The sequence below is a fragment of the Hakea prostrata genome, chromosome 5 (genome assembly GCF_041222555.1).
Source record: "Hakea prostrata isolate BN-2017 chromosome 5, UWA_Hpros_2, whole genome shotgun sequence".
NCBI classification, from domain to species: domain Eukaryota; kingdom Viridiplantae; phylum Streptophyta; class Magnoliopsida; order Proteales; family Proteaceae; genus Hakea; species Hakea prostrata.
Genome location: NC_142604.1, coordinates 28,764,634 through 28,783,556, shown reverse-complemented (window position 1 = coordinate 28,783,556; position 18,923 = coordinate 28,764,634). Strand labels below are relative to the sequence as shown.

Here is an 18,923-nt window from a genome sequence, read left to right as displayed (position 1 = left end):
ATCTCCCGCTCGCCGTTCTTTGTAGCCATTGCATTTGAATGCCAGGACTTTAAATTTGAATGTCTAGGTTTTGCTTCGGCAGAGGTGGCGGAGCATGATCACAGGTGGAATGCGTGGAAGGCTAGCTTGAAGCATAATTACTTCAATAATTGCTGGGCCATCATCTCATCCTTGCTGCTGTGCTCTTGTTGCTTATCCTCCCTAGTTGATGCTTGATTGTTGATCAATCATACCTTCAAAGACAGGAATTTTTGTTTAATTGATTATTCGTATTGTACAAAAGTCACGAAATCCTTGACCAGTAAAACGATATGCATGAGATCGACGGTAATCCATCTCTAAGTCTTCAGTCTTCAAGTAGTCACCGATTTCAAAGAGCAGTAGTAGATTGACACCAGGCTCTAGCGTTATAAGTGCATATCTATCTTGCCAATAACAACAAAACCGCCCAGATGATTCCAAAGCAACAGCGATGGAAATCAAGAAGACCATACCCGTTAGGATTAAATCAGAGGAAAAACGCTACCGCATCCTGAGAGCAGCAATCGCTGAAGTATTACTTCCGGTGAGGCTTTCCTACATCTAAAGGGTATTTTGTATTTTCACAAATCAAAGCATGTGGTCTCTCGCAATGTGATTTTACGAACACCAAAGCACCCAATGGTTCTGAATATACGAGTTAGTTTACCAATTTTAAAAAAGGTAAAGGTGAATCATACACAAAAAAGGGAAAATCCGATCGCATCTGTTTTTCAGAAAACTGAGGAGTTCCCATCTAATTGATTTTGCAATCTTACGGTTGGGAGCAACGGAAAACTTATGGTTGGATTACTCAAAAGTAATTTGAAGACAATACACCTTACAAGGGAATTTGATCACCCATTATTATTCAAGAGGCTTGATTTAGCATTCGTGATATGATCGCACGGTGGCTTTGATCAAGATCAAGAGGCGCAATTGTTGATAGGAACGCGCCTCCCCGTCACGAACCTGCAAGATACGAGCCGACCGGGGGTGAGGTACGCTCCGACGAACAAGTCAGACCAATAATAAGATTTCAACTACTCAATGGAGAACTCAAGTAATTGATCACTCAAAATATGAATACCGCCTCATAGTGTTTTACCCGAGGTGTTTATATAGAGTATAGTGATGGAGTTATATTTGGAATATGACTCTAATGAGAGTTGCCATAGGAGAGTAACTCTTTGGGAGAGTTCTTTAACCTAACCGGAACCCTCTCGTGGTTGTTGGTCGGTAGGACTCTACCCTTGTGAGGTTTCTTATCCCGTTAGGTTGATGTTGTTTATCACTCGGTTGGTCCTACCATGAACCGCCCGGTCGAACTCTACTAAGTATCGAACCCGGTCGGATCGTGAACCGCTGGTTCAAACCGGGAGATATAGAATGACCATTTTAGTCACGCCGGGGGCCAGAAGGCGCTGGGGGGGGGGGGGGGGAATCACACCACCAAGGCATTTGGTGGGGGGGGGTGCCTTCCCCGGGGGGGGGGGGGGGGGTGGCGGGCGGGGCTACTTTACTAAATCAAAAAGAAAAGGGGGCGGGGGCGGGGGGGGGGGGGGGGGGGGGGGGGAGGGGGGGGGGGGGGGGGGGGGGGGGGGGGGGGGGGCGGGGGGGGGGGGGGGGGGGGGGGGGGGGGGGGGGGGGGGGGGGGGGGGGGGTGGGAGGGGGGGGGGGGGTGGGGGGGTGGGGGGGGGGGGGGTGGTGGGGGGGGGGGGGGGGGGGATGAAAGCCAAAGCAATTAGGGATAGGCTGCAACTCTATCCCTCTCTTCATGCATCTTCTATTTTGACTAGGCTCTTATAACCACAATTCTTAACAATCAGCCACTTCTTGTGGATTGGGCAACTATGGCGATCATTCTTGAGATCATATTTTTTCATCTTTTCAATCTTTTCAATCTTTTCATTTTATTATATAAGTAAAAACCTAAATAAAACAACGATCTTCTTAATTACTGGTAGTCACAAAAACAAGTTATATAAAGTCTCATGGGTTAAGCCACCGAAGTTCATTGTACATCCCTACCTATCTTGTGGCTTACAAATATTATTAGTTTTTCTTGTTTTTGGGACACTTTAGCTTAATTCAAAACTTTTATTTTGAAAGAAAATAAAAGTAGCTTATAACCTAGGCAAGATCCAAATCCCCTCTACCCAACCTACCAATCCCTCCATCCCTTCATACTCACAGCTTGTTCGTGTTAGCAGAGCCTGCCGTGTCAAGCCTTATGTGAATGTAGAGAAATGACAGCATGGGCAGGTTGAGCATAAAATATCTCCAACTTGCTGGGCATGAACAAATTTTATTTTAATAAAAAAAATAAAATAACTAAAAGGATAAGTTATACATGATAATTTTTTTTTAATAATTAAGATAATTTGAACTTAATGGTCTACAACCATAAGCAACTTTTTTTTTTTATTATTATTTTTTTGGTACACAAATTATTATTATTTTTTTTTTGTACACAAATTATTATTATTATTTTTTTATGAAGCATATTAATCGCATTGTAGTACTTATACCTTTCCTAAAACAAGATTGGACCTCAACTTACATAAAGTCTAAACACCTCCGAGCAGACCAAAGCGAAAAATGGCTTCTCTTCCTCTGTTTCGTCTCTCTCTTCATCCCTCTCCTCAAACCCTGAAGAAACCTTACTTTCCCTGCCCTTCATTTGCCGCTGTCAGATTCCCACATTCTCTCGATTCCACATTCAAGATTTCCTCCAGCAGGGTCAAGCCACCGTCGAAGATTATTTGCATGTCCAGTCGGACGGTCCCGGCCACCGAGAGGTTGATCTCAGTCGTCGCTTATTGTCTCCCGTTCTTCAATGGTTTACAGTACGGTCGTTACCTCTTCGCAAGGTACCCTAACTTAGGGCTTCTTCTGGAACCGATCTTGCCTTTGTTGAGCTTCTACAAATCGATCCCTTACGCAAGCTTTGTGGCTTTCTTTGCTCTGTATCTGGGCGTTGTGAGAAACCCTAGTTTTAGCAGTTACGTGAGGTTCAATTCGATGCAGGCAGTGGTATTGGATGTGCTTTTGGTGCTTCCTTTGCTGATTCAAAGGATCATTAATCCGGGTAAAGGTATAGGGTTTCGATTTCTGGTAATGGGTTATAATGCGATATTTGTGTTCATTGTTGTTTGTTTCTTGTACAGCATAGGGTTTTGTATTCTAGGTAAGACTCCTTCCTTGCCGTTTGTTGCTGAAGCTGCTGAAAGGCAGCTTTGAGATTGATATGAATCTCCAGAATTGAATATGTAGTTTTCTCTTTCAGATCACTTTTCACTATTTATTCAGTTCATTTGGTATTGGAAAAACTTCCCCTGTTTTTGTCATCTATGATTTGAAATTTTGAAATGGAACACAGATGTTCAAAAGCTGAATTGCCTGACACAGTACAGTCTATATAATTCTTCTCTTTTTGTGTTTTCCTGTTCCCGATTCTGGTAAATGGTACCCATTGAATTAGATGTTGAAGTTTTGATGGGTTCCATGAATGTATCTGGATGAATGAGTTAACTGGAATTTCCAAGAAACGTTTACTGGTTGAGAACGAAATGCTGTGGATTCAAAGACTGTCAAAGCGCTTAGAATTGGGCAACGAAATCGCCAAATGATTTCAAAGATTGATTAGACCAGGAATTGGCATGTGATACCCCCTATTTTGATTATTTCCTATTCTCAACCAGATAAATGGAACGGACCAAAAAAAATGCACGTCTCATTTCTTGGTTCTTCTCCCGCATTTTGTCTGAAATTGCAGAAGTGTAGATAAGTGAGGAGCTGGCCTATGCTAGCTGGATTTTTTTTTAAAAGTTGAACAACATGCTTGAGAAATTATGAGGTCTGAGTTTTTTTTTTCCTTCCTCTTTCTTTTGCAATTTTAGAAATAGAAATCTTGGTAGAAGGAAGAATTGGGCAAGATGAAAGGGTCCTTTTTTCTTTGGGTGAAATATTCGCTTATTTGATTTACTCACAATCTAGGCTATCAAATAGAAGTCTCAAAGTTAGAAATCCGGGGGGTTGATAACAGAACTGCTGCTGCGATTTTGTTCCTTAGAAAGCTAATAGGTCTGCTGTTATATTGCCTTCTCTTAGTGTATGATTAAAGATCAGATGATCAAAAGAAAGTACTAGCTCGCTGCTGTCCTGAATCACTGTTTGGATCTTTCAACATGGTGTTCTATTGGGATGCTGTAGTAGATCAATGACATCCCAATTGTCACCTTCCACAATAAATTTTTTAGAGTCCCATGTACCCGGCCCATATTAGTGCTTTTCTGATTGCAAGGGCTTCTGCCATTGTTGATGAATTGTTGCCACAACCTTCATAGAAACACAGTAGTGTTCTCCCCAAGTGATCCCGGATGATGACACCGAAGCCTGCTAGTTGCTTATTTGTTGCTGTAGCTAAGCAAGAGCCATCTACATTAATTTTAAACCACCCCTCGTTTGGCCATTCCCACCGTATCAGTTTTTGACTTTTGCATGGCATTGGCTTCTCAAGAGAATGGTGATAGTCTCTTGTCATTAGTTGACTCTTCTTATGATTGCAAGATGAAGAGTTTGCAAAATGCTTTTTAAAGAAAGAAAGAAAAAATGACATGGGTTCATTAGCACCCCTGGAGTCATCAAATGGAAAATGCGTAATATAGGTCTGTAGAGAAGAAAACTTATCTGTTGCAGCAAAATGGGTTCTGGTCGACTTGGAAAGAACTTGAATCACTTTTAGGTGATGAGGTTTGAGTTGGGATTCTTTATCGTTGAGGATAGAGGATTGTGCTCTTTTACATCCTTTACTTAATATATTAGGAGGTTTACTTCTGTTTCATCTTATTAGGGTTCAAAGGTGGGTTTTCCTTTTAGATATTTGGTGAAGGTGCTAGGAGCACAATCTTCTACCTTTGCGTGTAGGTGATCTAGACTCATCAGATTTCGCAACTTCAATGATTTTGACTATATATATATTAGGAAAAGGAAAACCAACACTAAAAGCTGAAGATAAGGGTGAATCAATCTCCTGTCCATTGACATGATGTTCCTAGGGGTGCAACTTAGTTCTGGATAACCTAGCCTTGAGGGCCAAACCAGTAGAAAGCACAACTCTTTGGCCCACTTCTGCCCCTTGGTTGAAGTTTTTTGTGTAATGTTGTTTCTGACTTTGTCGCTTCATTTTCTTACCAAAATAAAAGACCTTAAGGTCCTTCACTTGCATGATCATGTACCCATGTAAGCCTCACCTCGCTGTAGTTGAAGAACATGCCACTAGTAGATATAGAATCAATAAATAGTCCCTTGCTCTATCCATTTCATCTCATTGAGATGACTCTATCGTTGTCTCAACCAATCGAGGGCCTCATGTCATTGGCCTTAAATGTCTTGTTAGCAGGAACATCTCCATTGTAGATGAAAAACAGTTAAGATTGCTGAAGAAAAAGAAGCCGTTCGGAAAATCCAAAGAGAACTTGAAGGAGGCTCTTGGGGACACGAGTACAAAGTTCCCTATGCCTTCCTCCTTCCCCCTCCCAGCGACATGCCACCTGCAGATCATCCGCCTGGGTACCGGATAACCATTCTGGCCAAGCACTCGGAGACTGACCCTTGTTGGCAACCTGAACGCAGAACCTGGGCGAACCTTTTTAAGAAAGGAAACGTCCACGATGGCTCAACATGTTCAAGGTGTTGTACTACATGGACTCGATAACCAAATGTGGCCATGGGGTGGGGAATATGATTATTTTTTATATTAAGGATAAACTCCATATATTTTGAGGCCAAAATATAAAAATAAAAAAAGAAAAAATTTAAAAAAATAAAAAAAAAAAAAAAAAAAAAAAAAAAAAAAAAAAAAAAAAAAAAAAAAAATTTTATAAAAAAAAAAAAATAATAAAAAAAAAAAAAATATTAATAAAAAAAAAAAAAAAATAAAAATAAAAAAAAAAAAAAAACAATAAATAAAATGTTTGTCTTCAAATTCAAGGAAAGAAGATACTGTGATCTTCGGATCGAAACCCTTGATTTTGAAACCCTGGTCTGCTGCCACATCGATGGAGAAGAAAGTAAAAAACAGAACCATATGGATTATGAAAAAAAGAGGAGAGAGGAGAGAGGAGAGGGAGAGGGAGAGGGAGTATGAGAAACTATAGGTTGAGGTATTTTAATTATAAAAATAACATTTTTTTTCAAAAATTCCAAGTTGAAGGAAGAACGAGTTGAATCCGTTTGGTCAGGTGACCCGTTATTTCATTAGAGTTGTAATATTTAGGAGGGGCCAAATAGTACATCACATGTGACAAGAGAAAAAGTGGAAACATGAAGAAGATTAATATAAAAATCCAAATTGAAGGGAATTAATAAATAGAAAAAGGAGCGGGTGTGACATGGACTCACCAAATTTTGTCTCAAATTCAAGGAAGAAACTCGAGATAAGCAATTGTGCTTTATATGGAAACCGCAACTAACCCACACTGAGGGTGACAAACCTTAAGATCGGACGACTAATGATAAGACTCATGGATTGATCCAACGATTGACAGAAAGAAGTAACCCTATATAAATCAAAGGAGAACACAAAGAGAAGGTAACTAAATCGTTTCCCTCCATTCCATATTTCTGTTAAGCTCTGCAACTGGTTAGAGTTCTTTGGTGGTGCTCTTATTGACTTAACCATCGGAGGTGGCTTTCTGACAACAAAGTCGGCCCACATCTGATGTTTGTCCTGTAGGAACTCGAAGGACTCTGATGGTGGGACAATTTTTGGATGCATCATTTGGAATTGTCTATGGGAAACGATTCGAAAAGCCATGGTGGATACCAGATCAACACTTCAGAGGAATCAAAATCAGATTCACCCACCTCCTTTAGGTGGAAATCCCATTTCCCCAGCAGGGGATCTAGCCTGAGAGATCGAACAACACAAAGAAGAAGAGGTAATCAAGGGAGGATGTTCGAAAGATCAAAATGGAGAGATCTAGAGGATCCCAGTCATTCAGGAAAAGATGAATCAAAGCCAACAACAAATGAACCAAACGAAGGCTCAATTCCTTGAGATGTAGGCTCTACTCCAAATGATGGCAAGTTGTTTGGGTGCTCCAAGGAACCCGAATCCCTATGATTAAGAAGAAGCAAGAAGGAAGGCTCGAAGAGTCCGAAGGAGGGGTTCTCCAGTAAGAGGACGTTCGCCTCCAAGAGATCGGAACCCGACTAAGGGGCAAAATTTTCAACATCCCCCCGATAGGAACTTAAGGCAGCAAGAGGTGAAGGCAAACATTCGGGAGTACGAAGAATCGAGGAGCCCCCACGGAGGGATGATGCTGAGTTAGAGATCGGTTGCAAGGCAGTCGAATGGGGACCCTAACTCGGCTCGAGAGGGGTGTTTAGACACATTCTGCCACATCCCAATGTTCAAATAGGGATAGCATGCAAACACCCAATGCCGAGCTGGTTCAGATCTCGATCGAAAACTAGTAGATATCAACCAGAACCTGGAACAACTTGCGAAGGGCAAGAAGATAAATGATATGTCACATCCACCCAGCCGATACCCTACCTAGCATACCTGAGTGTGTGACCCACAGCCCCGAAGATCCAGTATTCGAGGAAATCATCCTCCCACACTTACAATAACATAATCATGAACAAGACATAATCAATATAACATTACATAAACAAATAGATCAAGATAAGATGAAGAGAATAACAATATAATCAAAGTGCGAAAAAAAAAATGATACCAACATAATAACAAATGAGGGGGGGGGGAAAGGGGCCGGGGGGGGGGGGGGGGGGGGGTAGAGGTGTGCGGCAGAGCAATCACCATACCTGGGTAGGTCTTAAATCACTCTCCCTCAATCATCTTGGTATCTTGGGGTGGTAATTGAGTCTTGCATCCCTCTCGGACATTCCTTGGCTGGGGTTTATATCACCGCTCTCTCACATCACCATTGGTCTAAGTATTGGCACATGCCAAGGTAAAACCTAGCCAAATGCAACTCATCTACTTGGTTATATCAAGTCAGAGTCAAATACTTCCATTCCTCCCCTCTTGGGATCCTTTCTGGTATCCTTCTCACTAGAGTCAGCTTATCCTATGGCTACAACCAACTCGGACTACGGACTCATCAACCATATTGGTTATCCACAAATAATAAACGAGAAGCTCTCATGTCCTCTCACGGATTACACACCGGTCTTGAGCGCCCATGAGCCCAAGTTTACTACTTGTGACCCTACCAATAAATGGCCCCCACAATGTGATCCATATCCTCTCACGGGTTGGTTACTGATCTTAAGTACCCACAAACTCACATTGCAACCATGGGTTACTCGGTCTCAATACCCTTCCGAATCAGATCTGATATAACAGGGACATCCTAGCCAAACACTACTAGACAAGACCTAGGTATGACAAACATTAATCCGGGAAAGAGTCAAAGGGCACCATCAAAAGTGTCCCATGCCACTTCCACTGATGTCCAAGGACAGAAACATCAAAAAAACATTCCCCAATCCCAAATCATACCTAATCAATCACATTCCTGATTCAGTCATAACATACACAACTGATATTACAACATGTAGAAAGATAAACATGTAGACACGATCAATTGAATATGTAAATTACAAGAATAATGTCCATACATGATCAAAATAATAAGAAGAATATATGAACAAGGTCCTACTGTACTTGAAGTACTTACAGCAGTAATATCATAATAAGAAAATATAAGAACAACAAAGAATCTATGAAATTCCTAAATTAGAAACTAAGATTCACGCAATCTATGTTAATATGGAAACAACTATCCTTACATTAATTAGATTTGAAGAAAATCCCGAAGGAACAAAGGATCAAGTCCAAAGTTAGCAAATAAACCCTAAACAAGCATAGATACATCATTAGGAGAAACCCCTAAAAGATTGGAGGTCAAACGGATCAAATTGGACGAAGAAAACCAAAGTTATACTATTTGGTAGCCTGCCTGGCAGCTTTGTCACATCCACCTAGTTGATACCCTACCTGGCATACCCGAGTGTGTGATCCATAGCCCCGAAGATCAGTATCGAAGAAATCAACCTCCCACATTCACAATAATATAATCATGGACAAAACTAAATCAAGGTTATCAATATTAATTAGTAGATCAAAGCAACATAACGAAATAACATCAGAGTGCGGAAATGATATATATATATATATATATATATTATATATATTTTAGAAATTTTTTATATATATATATATATATATATATATATAATGAAAATGTAGGGTGAAGAGGAATCTTACTCCACGGATACATCAGAAATGTAGCTCGAAAGTCAAAAGAAGATTACAACCAATTCTAAAAGGAAGGAAAGAAAGAAGTAATCAAACTAAGCTAAAGTTTATTCTACTTTATAAAGAACGTCTTCATAAACATAGACTTCAAAAATTAAGCTCGGGCGCTCCCACTCCATGGTAGGGCTAATCATGGTACGTAGCATGATCACACGAGGGATCATCACCGAGATCTTCATTACTGCCAACACCTTGAGTGTAGTACGCTTTTTCAGCTTGCGCTTCCTTATATTAGCCGTTATAGTCCTCTACACCTGTAGAATAATCTAACAAAAGATATTTGTACGAAAGGAGTGAGTTCAAGTGAAGTCAACAAGGCAAGTTATTCCATAACAACATAAATAACATGATAACAGAACATAGTATGATGCAAAATGATATGAGACAGACAATGCATGTGTGAAATCCATCCCTAGCCTAACCCTAACCTTGACCTGGAATCCTTGATGTTTGTAGGTCCGAAGACCTGAAGTGGAGGAAGAAGACAATTGTGGGCCCTCTCAGTAGAAGACATGGTGTTTGATTTCGAACCCATGGACATTGATGATGGTGCCCCCATACTTGGATGCATTGTTAGTGTTTGATAAGATGCTGAACCTTAAAGAGGGGGAGATTAGTTGACGTACCTATTACACTTCCGGACTTGATTCGAAGGTAATTCTCTGACCTAGACTTGTTGATAGAGATGTAGGAAAAATCCCATTTGAATTTGAGTTGATCTAGCCTTCCATTTCCCTATCTAAAGTTGCTGTTCTTGCTTGGTCGACTGAGCTAGTCTGGTTGACCAGCTGGATATTAAATACGAAAATTCTGATTTTTGGATTATTTTATGCCCTACTTAAGTGAACCTCATAGTTAGAACCCTATTCTATTGCTAGAACCTCCTAAGAATGTGGAGAGACTCCTCTTAGGCCATTCCTTGGTGTTGGTGAAGATCTTCTTCAATAATCTTAGTTTCTCTTCTCAAATTTCTTCTCCAAGGTATGTAATCTCTCATTCTCTCTCTAATCTACTCTCATCTCATCTCATTCTTGCTGTTGAGACTATGAAGATGGTGCTGCAACCTTGCAACCACTTGTTTTTTTGGTCTCTCCTTACATTTGTATAAACCCCTCTCATTCTATCAATGCTATGCTCCCTATATTGATTCTTAACCTTGCATTCTCATGATTTTATTCATAGCAACATGATTTCATCTCTTAAATTGATTTCTATAGTATGCTAAGTCTAATTTCATGTTAGTAATTGATTCTAATCTTTTGTTCATCATTCCTTTAATTGATTCCCTGATTTTCCTTGCATTTGCAATTGATTTCATTGAAGAACATGATGTTTAGCATTTAGAAGCTAGGGTTTCAAATTGGGGATTCTTATTTGGATCATTCTTTGATGTTAAATCTTTACTAGATAGTCTTCATTTACTGTTCCTAACATTCCCTCCAAATTTCGGAGTGATCTGAGTCCCGGAAGCTAGGTTTCGGATAAAAAATCTCATTTCAACCCCGTTACTGTTCACTTGGTCAACTGAGTTAGTGAACCAGCCAGTCGACCAACTGTTACAGCTTTGCTGTATTTGTCCGATTTGATCCTTTTGACCTCCGATTTGCTTGATTCTTCTTCTGATATTGCATCTATGATTGTCTAGGATGCAAGTACTAACCTTGGGACCATTTTATTTGATCTTTGGATTATCTTCAATTCGATTTAAGGTAAGGACAGTTGTTACCATAATTAAGTAGATTATGTGAGTCTTGCCTTTATGTTGGAAACTTAGTAGATTCACGTGAGAGGACGTGAGAGCTTCCCGTTTCTATTATTGTGGATGACCAATAGGGTTGATGAGTCCGTAGTCCGAGCTGGTTGTAGCCATAGGGGAAGTATGTGGATCTGATTTGATATGACTGAGTAGATGACTTGCATTGGGTTAGGCTTTACCGTGACATGCGCCAATACTTATACCAATGGTGATGTGAGAGAGCAGTGACCAAATCCCCAACCATGGTTTGGAAGGACTTTACCCAACAACCGCGGAGAACCCAATAGACGTCTCTTGTTGAGGGAAGAGTGATGAGACTACCCAAAGAAGTATGGTGCTATGACTTAAAGCATGTCTGCCATAGAGACTAGGATACATAGAGTTAGATTAATACATGCATCGTTTGTTTCATACCATCTTGCATCATGCTATGTTTTGGATCATGTTATTTATGTTATTGTGGAATAACTTGCCTTGCTGAGTTCTTTTGAACTCACTCATTTCTTTGCAAATGTTATGTTAGATTATCCTGCAGGAACCGAGGAAATTGATGGCCGATTCTGTGAAGCGCCCTTTGATGAAGCACACTACCATCAAGGTGCTGGTGATCACGAAGACTACGTTGAAGATCCCTCGTTGGATTATGCTGCCTACCAGGACTAGCACTTCTCTGGAGTGGATTCGGCCATGTCTCGTGTCTTTTGTTTATGTTTACGAGGATATTTGTATAATACTAAAGAAACATTAGTTTAGCTGTTTATCCCTTTATTTCTCTCTTTTGAGACTTGGATTGTAACCTATAACTGTTATTTAAACTACTTTTTCCGTTGCGATTCAGGGAGTGATTTCCGCTCACTCTCTACACTCTGATTATATTTATACATGGGTATCATTTACTTCCACACTCTGATTAAATTGTCTTCTTATCCTTATCTTGATCTCATTATTTATATGACATTACATTGTTTATATTGTGTTCATGATTATGTTATTGTGTATGTGGGAGGCATGGTGTAAAATCCGGCCTTATCCTAACTCTGACCCAGCCCGGATTTTATACTATTACAGGTCCGAAGACCCGAAGTGGTGGTAGAAGAGACCTGTGGGCCCTCTTTGTGAAACCCAGCCCTAACCTTGACCTGGAAACTTTGTTATTTGTAGGTCCAGTGACCCGAAGTAAAGTAAGAAGTCAGCTTTGGACCATCCCAGTGGAGGACTTGGTGTCTGACTTTGAATCCATGAGAGTTGATGATGAGGTTCTATTTATGGAAACTGAATCTTGATGAAGATCGGATTAGTTGATGGACTTGGAGTGCTCTCTATCATGGTTTGAAGGCATTTCTACCTATTAGGTAAGTCACTTGATATGTGTACAAAACCCCTTTAGGATTGGATTTGATCTGGGCCTTCAATTCCCTGTTTAGGAGTTGCTGAACTGATTGGTCGACTGATTGGTCGACTGGACCAGTCGACCAATCCACTCGACCAATGGGTTCTGTCTTTGGTAATTAGGTCTTGCTTGCTCTATTTAAGTCCAATCTCGAGTCTACTTCGTATTTTCTGCCTCCAAACTCTTTGGAACGAACCAAAGACCTCTGCAAGTCATCTCCCTTGCATCCTTTGTGTTTATCTTGACGGATCTTCGTCAAAACTCTTCCTCTTGCATCAAAGGTATGTCTACACTCTCTTCTTCTCCTCCATCTCTGTTTTTCTTTCCTTTTTGAGTTGAGACAATAGAGGAGATGCTGCATTCTCTGTTGCAAACATCTCTGGACTTGTCTCTCATGATCTTCCTAAGGATTTATGGCTAATGCAATGATCTTAATCATGATCATTGCAAGCTTTTGAAGGAATCATGATCAAATCATGATCTTGTCTTTGTTCATCTTTTGATTTAAATTCTGATCTTCTTAGATCTATTATATTGATCATGTTAGTAGTCAATTGCTGTGTTTTCTTTACATGATCCATGATCTATCAATCTATAGTTGTTTCTCTTCTACCATACCATGCTTTCTTCATGAATCATGATAGTTACATCTATGGTAGGTTTTGTTTCCTTATTTAGATTTATGCTCTTAGGTCTATTTTCTTGAAGATCAAAGTATGCCTTCCATGATATCTTTATTTGAATCAATGATTCATTCTCCTATGTTCTTGTCTATGATTTCTATCTTGAATTCTTCAAGAACCATGATTGATCTAATTATGGTAACTTTTTGTTTCCTAATTTGTAACTTGAAGACTTGATTCGATTAGTGTTTTGAGGTCCTCTATATGTTAGGATACTACTAATGTAGTTTACCCCTTGTTTAGTACCCTTTTGAACCACCAAATTCGGATCTTATATCTTAAAACTCTGATTTTGTAAGCTACTGTCTTCATTGGTCGACTGGGGCAGTAGACCAATCCAATCGACCAATGAGTACAGCAACTCCAGATTTGGTCTGTTTTGGATGTTTTGGTATCTTTTCTGTTAGGAATCTTTCCTAATATGTTGTATACACTTGTTTAGGACCTTCTTCTCAAGTTTGTCAAGATCTTACTTGATTTCTTAGGATTCCTTTGCAAGTTATAAAAGGTAAGGATGGTTACTTCTTTAACAACATAAATTGCATATCTTAGTTTCTATATTTGAATCTTGTTAATTTATTTCTTTAATTAGATTCTTTTAATGTTATACTACTGTGGTACTGTCTTGATATCAGTAGCATTACTTGTTTATATTAAATTGACTCAAGTATGATTTACTTACCAGTTATATACAAGTTGATTGTAATTATTGATTTCTTTCCATATATGAAGTTACCATATATGTGATGTTATGAATTGATGCTTGTGTATGCTTAAGAATGGTTTGGAAAGGAGAGGTGTCCTTTTGACACTTCTGTCCTTGGACTACTACGGGAATATTATGGGATGTTTCCGGAGATGCCCTCTGGACACCTTCCTAAACTGTTGGATGACATATCTAGGACTGTCTAGTAGTGTTTGGCTAGGATGTCCCGTTATGTCAGACCCTAATCGGAGGGGTATTGAGACCGAACGACCCGTGGTAGCAATGGGGATTCATGGGCGCTCAAGACCGGTAACCAACCCTTGAGAGGACAAGAATCACATTGTGGGGGCCATTTATTGGTAGGGTTGCATATGGATAGACTTGGGCTCACGGGCGCTCAAGACCGGTAACCAACCCGTGAGAGGACGTGAGAGCTTCCCGTTTACCATATGTGGATAACCAGTAGGGTTGATGAGTCGGTAATCAGGGACTATGAGGACTCTAGTGTGAAGGATACCGGAAAGGATTGTCAGGGATGAGGAATGGACGTATCTGGATCTGACTTGATGTAACTAAGTAGAAGACTTGCATTTGGCTAGGCTTTAGCCTGACATGTGCCGGTACTTAGACCAATGGTTATGTGAGAGAGTGGTGACCTATACCCCCAGCCATGGAATGTCCCGAGGGATGCCGGACCCATTACCAACTGATGATGAGTGATTGAGACCTTCCTAAAGAAGTACGGTGTTATGACTTAAAGCATGTCTGCCAATAGAGACCAGCATACATAGAGTTAGATTCATACATTCATTGTTTGTCTCATACCATATTGCATTTATGTTTGTTCTGAAATCCTGCCATTTATGTTATTATGGATTTAACTACCTTACTGAGTTTCTTTGAAACTCATTCCTTTATTGTACAATGTTTGTTAGACTATTCTACAGGTTTTGAATATCATGACTGCTCGTATGAAGAAGTGCAAGGAGAAGAGGCATATCTCCAGGAAAGTGATTGCGGTTACGACAATTACACTGAAGATCCCAAGAGTGGTTATGCTCCGTACGATGCTTAGTCCGACCATAGAGTGGAAGCGCCCTTGTGCCATTTATGAGATTTATACTTATAGGGATATTGTCTATAAGATTGAGAACAATTTAGTTACCTATTGTACCTGCTATTGGGATTAGATTCTATCCTATTTCTTCTCTTTTAGAACTACTTTTCCGCTGGTTGTAGAGTGGGATTTCGCCTCACTTTACTTATCTGATTTAGACACTCTGATTATATTTAGTACTCTGATTTATATATGATTCATTCTTTCCTTATTTGGATCTATGGTTTATCTTTCGCACATCGATTATTATTGTTCATGATTATGTTATTGTTTATGTGGGAGGTTGATTACTCGATACCTGATCTTCGGGCTGTGGATCACACTCTCGGGTATGCCAGATTGGGTACCGGCTGGGAGGATGTGACTGATTGGTATCAGAGCCCAAGGTTCGAGGAAATCCTAACCACAAAAGACAATAACTGAACATTCCTGAGTCAAAGATCTGAAATGACTCCTCTACTCTTAGAAGTGAATAATAGAACACTTGGATTAGAAACTTAACCTATGAAGCATAACATAACATTTCCGAATAACATACCATAATTATACTTAAACAAATGTCACTAATGCAAATAAAAGAAAGGTGCATAATATACAATAATTAAGTGAAACAAAATGAACTTCATTAATTTCAAAAGCTTTTACAACGATTACATCTGAAATGCGTAAATGAAAATCCTAGGGTACAGATCTATCAAGGTGATCTCCTCGATCTCTCGTATGCTCTCGAACTCCTCCGCTAGCTGAGTCACCTGATGCTATATCCTATCCTGTCGTGACTCCATCCTCTCATACATCTGCTCCTGTCTGACCTCCATCCTCTCTAGCATGGAAGTCATCGATCTCATCTGTGCCCCAAGATCTGAAGTCTCTGGAACTGCATGAGAGGGGCCACCTGCCTCGAAGTGCGATGAAGGAAACTCGTGATGCACTGGCCCAGCCTCGTGCATCTCTGTATCGTCACCGGCCTGATCATCACTATCAGGACCGATATCCTCTCCTCCATCCTCTGACTCCTGATCCTCATCCTCTATCTCTTCATCATCCTCACTCTCCGGACCAGGAGATCTCTCAGACTGCCGCAGTCTCATCTGACGAATGGTCCGAGTCCCGATGACATATCCCAGTGAACCTAGTGTCCACTGGTGTATCCTCGAAACTCACCCCGAAATGCCGAAGATCAAGGTCAGTAGCCTCCCATAGCAAAGGTTCCGCATGCTAGGCCGCAGAACCAAGTCCAGCATGACCTGCTGAATGATGTAGGAGAGATCGATCTCGAAGCCCATGTAGATGCGGTAAATGACTAAGGCCTCCATCACTGTGACCCGATGGTGATGTCCGGCCTTCGACATAATGTTTCGGCCGACTATGCGACCGTTAATCCGTGCAGAATCCGTCATCCGTCCGCTGGTCCACGGAGTGAAGCATCGACGACTATCCCATAGTGTAGAGCATATCTCGCGTAGCTCATACGGCATTAGATAGCTGTCCAAATCTGCCCCCGCAGGTATCCACACACACTGCTGTGGATAGTAAGGAACCTGCAAGATCTCAGCCATTGCTCGGGTGGAAAAGCGAATCTGAGTCTGGAAGACCCTGCTCCTGAGGAGAAGTCTAAGTGGATGTCCTTGACCTCGAGCCTCCTCTGTGTAAGTAAGGTTGCTGAAGAACAACCTCACTAGCTCCGGGTATACCGGCAGATCCTCAGTGAAGAGATGTGTCCACTGCAACATGTTGAATCTCTGCCGAATCCTAAAGACTCTGAGCTGGCGTAGGTGAAGCAGACGTCCCAGCTCGATGTTGCAGTAAATGAAGTAGGCCTCGTACAAAAACTCGGCCTGAGGTGTGTCGAACATGTCCGGTCTCCGAACCTCCTGTCTAGGCTCTGAAGGAACCTGACCTCTGCCCCTAAGTGCCCCTACAATACGACCACGACCTCTACCTCGTCCTCGCCCTCCCCTCTGCATAGTGTGTATCTGTGAAAGAGACAAGAGACATTTCCAGTTAGTGCTACTTTAAGATTTGAGCCAAAAGGGTATTTTCGTAATTTTTCGAAAAATTTCAAATTTGGGGAAATTTTGATTTGAACATACTAGCATGTGCGCAATACTTGGAATTTCATGTCTATGAAGTTTGTTTGAAGAAAATCGATCGAAAACTTGAATTAAAGTGAAAAATTCAGCAAGAAGGAAAATTTGGGGATTTTGCAATTTAGGTCAAAATTGGATTTTTGAAAAGTTGAAATTGGTTAAATCAAATTTTATGGACCTATCTACAATATCATCTTGAGCATGTAGCATTTGATTTCGTGTGGAAATTTCAAGCGGTTTGTGAGAAAACGAAAATTTTCTAAAGTTAACAATTTCGGTACGAAAACGTTGCGAGATGAACACCAATATGTTAGAACTTGATGTCTATGCATGGCATTGTGTTTGAAACCTAAGGAATATGTTTCTAAGTATTCTTAAGCATGATTTCTAGCATTGGATACAAGCAAAGCCTGGTTTTGATTGAAATGCAAGCATGAGAAGATGAAAATGGAAGAAAGAATGAAAGATTTACCTTGTTTGTGATGGTTGTGTGTTGAAGTGTTGTTGTTGAAGCACCAAAACACCTCAAGAGCACTTGGAAGAACCATTGGAGACTTTCCCTAGAGCTCTGTCACCTTTGAAAGAGGATAAAATGAAGTTGGAATGTGCAAATGAGGCTTATAATGCGAATTTTCGTATTCTGTCTTGATTGGTCGACTCATTGGTCGACTGGGTCAGTCGACCAATCACTCGACCAATGGACACAGAGACCTCATTTTCTGCTGAATTTTTGGAAAATGTGATTTTTGCCTTATGGATTATTGTTTGATGACTATATGGATATATTTAAGCATGATTTAAGTTTTCAAATCATTTGGACTTGTGGTTTATGTTGAAACTTCGAAATTCGGTATTTTGATGTTCTCAGTTTTTGCAGAATGGTTACTCTGAGAAGTGGGCGTGGTGAATCCAGTGGTCAGGGAGGTGGTGAAATACCTCAGAGAGATGGTGAAATACCTCATGGGGGTGGTGAAATACCTCATGGAGGTGGTGAGATACCTAATGTTGATCAGGGTACCGATGAGATACCCGGTGCCCCGAATGTTGGAAGCTTTCGTGATATTGCCAATATTATGGGCAATATGATGCAGTAGCAAGCAGCTCAGTTCAACCAGATGTTGGTGGGTTTCATGACTCTACATAATGAGACTCGAACTGGTCCTAATGTGAATCCTCATGCCGCAGTCCTGAATGCGGGAGGTTTAGTTGGAACTCCTCATACTACTTTGATGGAGAGTTTTACGAAGATGCAAGTACCCACTTTCACTGGAGTTACCAAGGATCCCTTGTTTCCTAACAAGTGGCTTCGTGAGTTGGAGAAGGCTTTCCGTCATCCGCAATGCTCGGAAGCTCGAAGATCTGTTTCTTTGAACGAAGTTGCAACAAGAAGCTGATGCATGGTGGACCTCCACTGGGCCTATTTTTGAAGGTTTGCATGCAGGAGTTGTAACTTGGGAGTTGTTCAAAGAAGCTTTTTGCTTGAATTATTTCCCCGAGGCGGTGAAAGATGCGAAGGAAGCTGAGTTTATGGTTCTCACACAAGGATCTTTGTCTGTGTTGGAGTACCAACAGAAGTTTGAGGAGCTTCATTTCTTTGCTCCAGATTCTCTCGAAGGTCAATCTCGCCAAAGCGAAGAAGTTCTTCAAAGGACTGCGCCACGCCATTAAAGCTTACCTCACAGATCCAGCCTATAGTGAGCTATGCTCAAGTGGTGCGAGAACTCGAAGAAGTTGGAAGAAATAGAGAAGGAGAGTGCACGTATGCAAAGACCCTGGCAGCCAAGGAACCCTGGGTTGGTGGATCATAA

The 18,923-nt window shown here is 40.8% G+C and overlaps 1 protein-coding gene across 1 annotated transcript; it reads left to right on the top strand.

The window, feature by feature from the left end:
• Positions 1–2,576: 2,576 nt before the first annotated feature.
• On the top strand, positions 2,577–4,503 carry TIC20-II (chloroplast import component Tic20-II). Its single transcript, XM_089156077.1, has one exon. It carries the CDS (start codon positions 2,620–2,622, stop codon positions 3,259–3,261), a length of 642 nt encoding a protein of 213 aa, XP_089012203.1. The 5' UTR covers positions 2,577–2,619; the 3' UTR covers positions 3,262–4,503.
• Positions 4,504–18,923: the final 14,420 nt, after the last annotated feature.